The sequence below is a fragment of the Rutilus rutilus genome, assembly GCF_951802725.1.
Source record: "Rutilus rutilus genome assembly, chromosome: 4".
Lineage (NCBI taxonomy): Eukaryota > Metazoa > Chordata > Actinopteri > Cypriniformes > Leuciscidae > Rutilus > Rutilus rutilus.
Window position 1 is genome coordinate 767,813 of NC_140212.1, and position 7,500 is coordinate 775,312.

The window sequence follows — 7,500 nt, forward strand, 5'->3', positions numbered from 1 at the left end:
TGTGTGTGTGTGAGTGTATGTGTGAGTGTATGTGTGAGTGTGAGTGTGTGTTCACCTGTGCTGTCGTCGTACACCACCGTGACGGTCCTCCACCTGAAGAAGTCTCTGTGAGTGTGTGTGTGTGCGCGTGTGTGTGTGTGTGTCTGCATGTGTTTGAGTGTGTGAGTGTGTGTGAGTGTGTGTGTGTGAGTGTGTGTGTGTGTGTGTGTGTGTGTGTGTGCTCACCTGTGCTGTTGTCGTACACCACCGTGACGGTCCTCCACCTGAAGAAGTCTCTGTGAGTGTGTGTGTGTGTGTGTCTGCATGTGTTTGAGTGTGTGAGTGTGAGTGTGTGTGAGTGTGTGTGTGTGTGCTCACCTGTGCTGTCGTCGTACACCACCGTGACGGTCCTCCACCTGAAGAAGTGCACGAGGTCCAGTATGGCCCGGCTGAGCGAGGAGAAGTCGGGATACAGACTGACATAATAAGAGTCCCTGTTATCCGACACCTGGTGCTTCCAGCGGGTCTGAATGTGAGGAACACCGAGAGCGTTCGAGATCGACTGCACCGCATTGGCTGACGAGCTGTGGGAGGGGCCAAAGATCGAAGCCACGCCCAGGGAGAGCTGCTCGCAGGCTGCCGATTGGACAGCAGAAAAGAACAAAGGACCAATCAAACGCTGACCCGCAGAAAATATTTACATTCTTGATTGTTATTTGGAATTCTAAACATTTTTTATTATTATTTACGATTGTTTATTTAGATATTTAATTATTATTTACAAAAATGTACATGATTTCATTATTACTTACATTTTGGGATTTATTTACAAATATTTACATTTTTGTTTGATTATGATTTACAAATATATACATTTTATTTACAAATATTTACATTCTTGATCCTTTTTTAGAATTCAATTTTTTTTTGATTATTATTTACGATTGTTTATTTAGATATTTGATTATTATTTACAAAAATGTACATGATTTCATTATTACTTACATTTTTGTTTTTATTTGCAAAAATATACATTTTATATTTATTTACACATCATTCTTGATTATGATTTACAAATATTTACATTTTTATTTACAAATACTTACATTCTTGATTATGATTTACAAAAATGTACATTTTATATATGATTTCTTATTTACAAATATTTACGTGATTTGTGTCACATTCACATTAGTTTGGACTCGTTATGTTTTGTATCCGTCACTCATCTGTTGCCATGGACACTAATTACATTCAGCTGTGCACTCATCAGTCACCATCATTAACACCTGTATATATGTTCAGTTCTGTTTCATCCTTTATTATTATTTACAAATATTTACATTTTTATTTACAAATATGTACATTATTGGTTTTAGTTACAATTAAATTACATTTTTATCTACAAATATTAATGTTCTTGATTATTGTTTACAAATATTTGATTACTGTTCACATTTTTTGGAGTTTATTAACAAATATTTACTTTTTTAACAAATATTTACATTTTATTTACAAATATATACATTCTTGATTATTATTTACAAATGTTTACATTTTTATTTACAAACATTTTCATTCTTTTTAACGTAAAAATATTCACATTCATGATTATTATTGACAAATGTTTAAATTATTGATTTATTATTTACAGACGTTACATTTTTATTTACAAATGTGTACATTCTTGTGTAAGTAAATACACAATTTGTTAGGTCTTGCAGCTTTATTTTGCAAGTGTGTATTTTAAAGTTTACTGCCATCGGATGTGTTTTATTATCCAAATAATTTTCTGTGCATTTATAGACAGATGCAGTTCATATGGTGAAATTGTATAGAAACCAGAACTTTCTTTAATATTGGCTCTTTTTCTCACACAAAGTGATCATATAATTCTGAAGTGATTTTTTTTTTTTGTTCCCTTTAAAGCATGACTGTATAAATCAGCATAAATCTATTTATTTGGAACGACATGATGACAGAATTTATTCCCACATACTGTCTGAGCGCTAACAGAGAGATTAGATTTTATGGTAAAAACACAGTTTTTCCGCAGCAGTCGAGGTCACTAATGCACATATTCAAATGAGCTGCTTCTATTTGTCCATTTCATCTCAGTCTCAGTTTTAAACTGGATGTTCTTTGACAGCTAAAGCACCTCACATGCTATTTCTCTAAATGAGCCCATTTTCACTTTCCATTCCAGCGTAACCGTCGCGTCTGAAAGCAGCCGGAGAAAAAAAGGTCATTAAAATTACAAATGAGGCCAGAGCTGAAGCTCTGGGTCTGAAGTGACAAAGCGCAGGAAAATAGGGCAACGTTTGGGAAGATAAAAGAGCCTGTTTTCAGGAGCGTTCGAGAGGAAAACTCTCACCTTTCCTGGACGCCTCGAAACTGTCGAAGACGTTGATTCTCTGGATGTCGTACGTGAGCGTCGTGTTGGGCAGAAGCGTTCGGTTCCTGTTGATGGTGTTCAGTGCGAATTTAAAGGCCAGTTCTTCAGGTCCAGACGGGCCGCTTTCTATCGACTCGAAGATCCCTCCTGCACACAGTGTTGGGGAAAGTTACTTTTAAAAGTAATGCATTACAATATTGCGTTACTCCCCCAAAAAAGTAACTAATTGAGTTACTTAGTTACTTTTTATGAAATGTAATGCGTTTCATTACTTTTGCGTTACCTTTTCTCCCCTGGGCTGGGCTTGATTGTTTGCTTTTTAATAACAACAAAAAAAGTTATATTTTTGGTACATGTAAAGGCCCTTTCACAGCGAAAGTGAAGTGAATAATCCTCAGGATGAAGGAAATGCATATTTAACCCTTTCAGCTTCTGTTATTCTGGATTAAAGAACAATAGGAGGCAGGAGGAGTTCAACACTCATTTCTAAATCTAATCTAAAGTCATTTTTGCTTATTAGTATGGTTGAATTAGATCACTGAAGGTCAGCAGCAAAGACGTTGGTTAATAAAGTGAGATTAAATAGATAAAGTATATTTATGTATTTTAATATAGTTAATTATAATTATGGATGTGCATTTTATTGTTTTTATTAATTTAGAGGAACACTGAATGTTTTCGTGCAAGTGAGACGAGTAAATGCATGTTCACATTTAGTCTAGAACTGAAATAAACATGGTTACACAGCACACACACACACACACACACGCGCGCACCTCACTTTATTTCTTTCAACATGAGGACAGGACAGCTGTCAGTCAATAAAGGTGAAAAAGTAACTTAGATATTTTGCTGTACATTGAAAAAGTAATGCATTACTTTACTAGTTACTTGAAAAAGTAATCTGATTACATAACTGACACACACACACACACACACAGACAGGCTTCATCTTCTCACTTACACACACCAACGTCAGAGAGAGAAAACAGCATCTGGACACCAAAACACTGAAACTCCCAAAGCGCCGGAGCTTCATCAGTCAAACATCTGCACTCGTGTGTTCAACTAAATCTTTTGTTTTCATGTTAATCCCTGTGGTGAAAATCAAGCGTTCAATGTTTTTTATGTGTCTATGTGGTGTTATTAATATGCTATAAGACAAAGCATGTGTAAATTCATAAGTCAACACCATTGCTGAGTATTTTCCTCCTTAAAACTGCAGTGAACCAAAGACAGTCTCAAAAACACGCTTTGAAATCGCTGGTGTTTCTGACGTCACAAACTACCTTGTAACCAATCAGGGCTGAGTTTCCCGATAACGATGTATCTTAGCTCTTAAGAGCGCTCTCTACGTGCAAGGTTACGAACGCTCGCCGCAATTCCACGCGCGTTTCCCAAAAATGCACTTAACAAGAACGCGTTCTACGTGCTACTTAAGAGTCGCTGTCCATTTGTCAAGTGCTGAAATGTCACCTTGTAGAATGGCTCGTAATTGTAGCACACGCTTGTATTTTGAAATGTTTAACCTAATTGTTTTCAACTGATGTGCATTTTCTACGAGGCCAATAATCTACAAAAGCACAAACCTACAAGTGTTTACCAGCAAACCTACACCAGCAAAATGGCTGAACCAAAAAAATCAAAGAAATACTTTTTTTTTTTTAAGAGGAGATTAATGTCATTTTAGAGCTATACAAACATTATTTTCAGCAGTTTTAAGGGAAGTCATACAAATAAACAAAAACTGAAAATCTGGGATTTTGCTAGAAAACTGACTGGGAAGAAGGAAGAAGTGGCAGGACTTTGCCAGCCTTGCTAAAAGGAAAAGGGCACTGCAGAGGACAACATTTAATAAAACAGGTGGTGCCCAATGAGTCCTCCCTTCTCACAGCAGAGGAAGAAAAGGCCTTGTCAATGCTTGGCACAAGTGCTTCAGATGGCATTTGTGGTGGTATTGACATCCATGGAGGAGTAGGGGTAACACAGCATGAGCCTGAGTCCGGTCCTTCATCAGTTTCATCTGCCATCTCCTAGTCCTCCAAACAACCCTCCCAGGGCTCAGCCTCCATCTTCTGTTGTCCAAACTGCAGCCACAACACCTCAGCAGTTTGAGAATGTTTGTAGTTGTTGTCAGGGCATATGAGAGTGTCCTTACTTAAAAGGGAGGAATAAGATGAAGAGGTGGTAGAGGAGGAGGAGGAGGTCAAAGATGGCATGGGACCACATGATGGCCAACCAAGAAATGCCCAATACATGGCTGGTTTTCGTGCATATCAGCAAGTCATTGTCAGATTTTTTCCTATTTTTCCCAGTCTTTGAAGCATATCACATCTTTTTTTTTTTTTTTTGTTCATTCGTTTAATTTTTATTAAAATTATTAGATTAAATTATTTCTATTTTTTGTTTTGTTTTCTGACCTTTTTAATTATTTTATTTATACATTCATTTAACAACAAAAAAATAAATAATAATAAAGTAATAAAGCGTACAACAAAGTACAATCAAAACCTTATATTATAATCACATTGCATTTGAATAAAGTTAAAGGTGTAATCTGCCGGTTGTCCTGCAGGTGACCTCATAACTCTGTCTTCTTACGACGCACTTAGGGATTTACGATTACTCCAGAGCACTCGTAGATCTACGATGATTTTCAAGTGCAACTTAAGTTACGATGTTTTTGGGAAACAGACCGTAATATTAAGATCAGTCGTACGATCGTTTTTACGATCTACTTAGGCTTACGATGCTTTTGGGAAACGCAGCCCAGATCAACGTGTGATCGTCAACCAGTGGATCTCTGAGCTGAGTGAGTGAGTAGAGGCGGGGCTAATTTGCATATTCATAGAACCACGCATACTAAATGAGGCAAGGGTGTCAAGTTACATTCAAGATATTTTAAGGCCTGAAGAATTATTTTTCAATGAAAAAAACATTTAAATATGTCTTTATTGACTACAGGGAGACTTGTCATTTCATTATTATTCTTATTTTTTCAATATTGCTATTAAGGTTTAATTTATTTATATTTAAGTTTTAGTATTAGTTAATGATAAAACCCCTACTTTAATTAAATAAATAATAAATAAATGAATTTATTTCAGGCAAATTTCTCGTTTAATTAAGTTCATCTTGATGTACTATAATAACTAAAATTAAAGAAAAATGAATAAAAACTTATGCAATTCATACAGTTCAATTGTAGAGCTGCTTTACAGTGACAAATTTTACAGTTATTGAACTGAACTGAATCAACATGGATCTGAAAATGACTCTTCAGTCTTATGTAGAGCTGCTTTACACCTGAGTCTAAAGTTATCTTATATTTGATGAAGTTTGCATAATTGATTCTGTGTATTACCATGAAGCTGCTTTTGAAACAATCTGTGATGTATAAAGCTCTGAATTATGCAATGAGTTACGAAATAATTGCCAATATCTGTGTCTTTATCGCTCTCACCGCCTCCGTCTGCAGGAACACACACATATTCATAATCACAGCGCTGGCGATAAGTGCAGCACAAAGCTTGTTTCGGCTCTCTGAGAGGATCATTATCTTCTCCTGCTGAATCTGAGGTGTTAATGTGTGAATGTGTGAATCTGCTAATGATTACAGTCACTAAAACACTCTCTCAGACAGAGATGAGTGAAACTAGAGATGCATCGGTACTAAAAACTACTGAAAATCACTCCCAACTAATGCTGTAATTACACAGGGATCACAAGTACATTATATTATCAGAGGTTAAATTTAACAACAGAGCCCAAACTTGTATATTCAGCTGCTATTTATTTTCAAGTATAATAATTAGTGCTGGGCAACGATTAATCACTTCCAAAATTAAAAGTTTGTATTTACATAATATATGTGTATAACTATTTTGTATATATAATGCATGCATGCATATATTTAAGAAAAATGTGTTATTTATACATAAAATATGTATATTTACATATAATATAAATTATATGTAAATATATATACAGTATATACATGCAAATATTTCTTAAATATGCTGTCAATGATTGCAAATAAAGACTAAAATCAAAACAAAAGCAAGTTTGAGCTGCTAATTCAACAGATGCTGAAGATTCTGTGATTAGTTACAGAAAAACTTTCAGGACTTTCAGGAATTTTCCAGCTGAATTTATCTCTCTTTCTCTCTCGTTTTCTCTCTCTCTCTCTCTCTCTCTCTCTCTCTCTCTCTCTCTTTCTCTCGTGTTCTATCTCTCTCTCTCTCTCTCTCTCTCGTTTTCTCTCTCTCTCTCGTTTTTTCTCTCTCTCTCTCGCTCTCTCTCTCTCTCGTTTTCTCTCTCTCTCTCGTTTTCTCTCTCTCTCTCTGTCTCGTCTCTGTGTAATTATGATAAAGCTGTTATCCTGCTTCAGTCTTTGCGGAGCTAAAAACAGCCCTGAGTCGAGTTGATGTTATCCGCCTGCGAAGGTAAAATGTCAAGCCTGCGCTCGCTTTCATGCCGCTCTCAGATCAGTGTTCAGAGGATATTAGATATTACAGTCACATTTCATCTGCACTTACTCCTCAGAATCAAACCCAGAGCATCTCGGGCTCCGTCTCGTCTCAATCAGAAGCTCTAGTGTGATCTGAGCTTCAACTAACTCAATTATTCAACTTCAAAAACAAAAAGAAAGACATCTGACCTGTTTCACTGAAGCACAGATATACTGTTTTATGTGCATTTCAAATACATAAATCCTATATTTAGTAGGAGTGTAACGATGTCACGATTCGACACACATCACGATACTGAACTCACGATACCATATAATCGCGATACTCCAAGACATGTGATAAAAGGTTGATAGAAAACGTCCTGTTGATTAAAATGCTAAATTTGATATTACATTGTGTGTGTAAATGAATAGTCTTGGACTTGGTGCTGAAACCCAATGAACAATAGAGACACCAGAATAACAATATTCATGATCCTGAAGATGAAAATACAGAATTATTGTAGATGAATATGTTTCACTGACTAGATATATTAAAAATAATGTATAGGCCACTTTTTACTGGTAGCATCAGACATTTGGCATTATCAGGACACACTAATATGCATTATTATACATTATATTCAACATTATATATAGTAGTTTGATGTAGTAC

General features: G+C 35.8%; 1 protein-coding gene across 1 annotated transcript in view; it reads right to left on the bottom strand.

The window, feature by feature from the left end:
* LOC311289415 (glutamate receptor ionotropic, kainate 2) overlaps positions 1–7,500 on the bottom strand; it is a 49,605-nt gene that overhangs the window by 30,409 nt on the left and 11,696 nt on the right. The window contains exons 2-3 of the mRNA XM_084407418.1: positions 2,354–2,521; positions 358–615 (exon numbers count right to left, since the gene is read on the bottom strand). Coding sequence (XP_084263544.1) covers positions 358–615; positions 2,354–2,521 — 426 coding nt within the window. The remainder of the gene's footprint in view (positions 1–357; positions 616–2,353; positions 2,522–7,500) is intronic.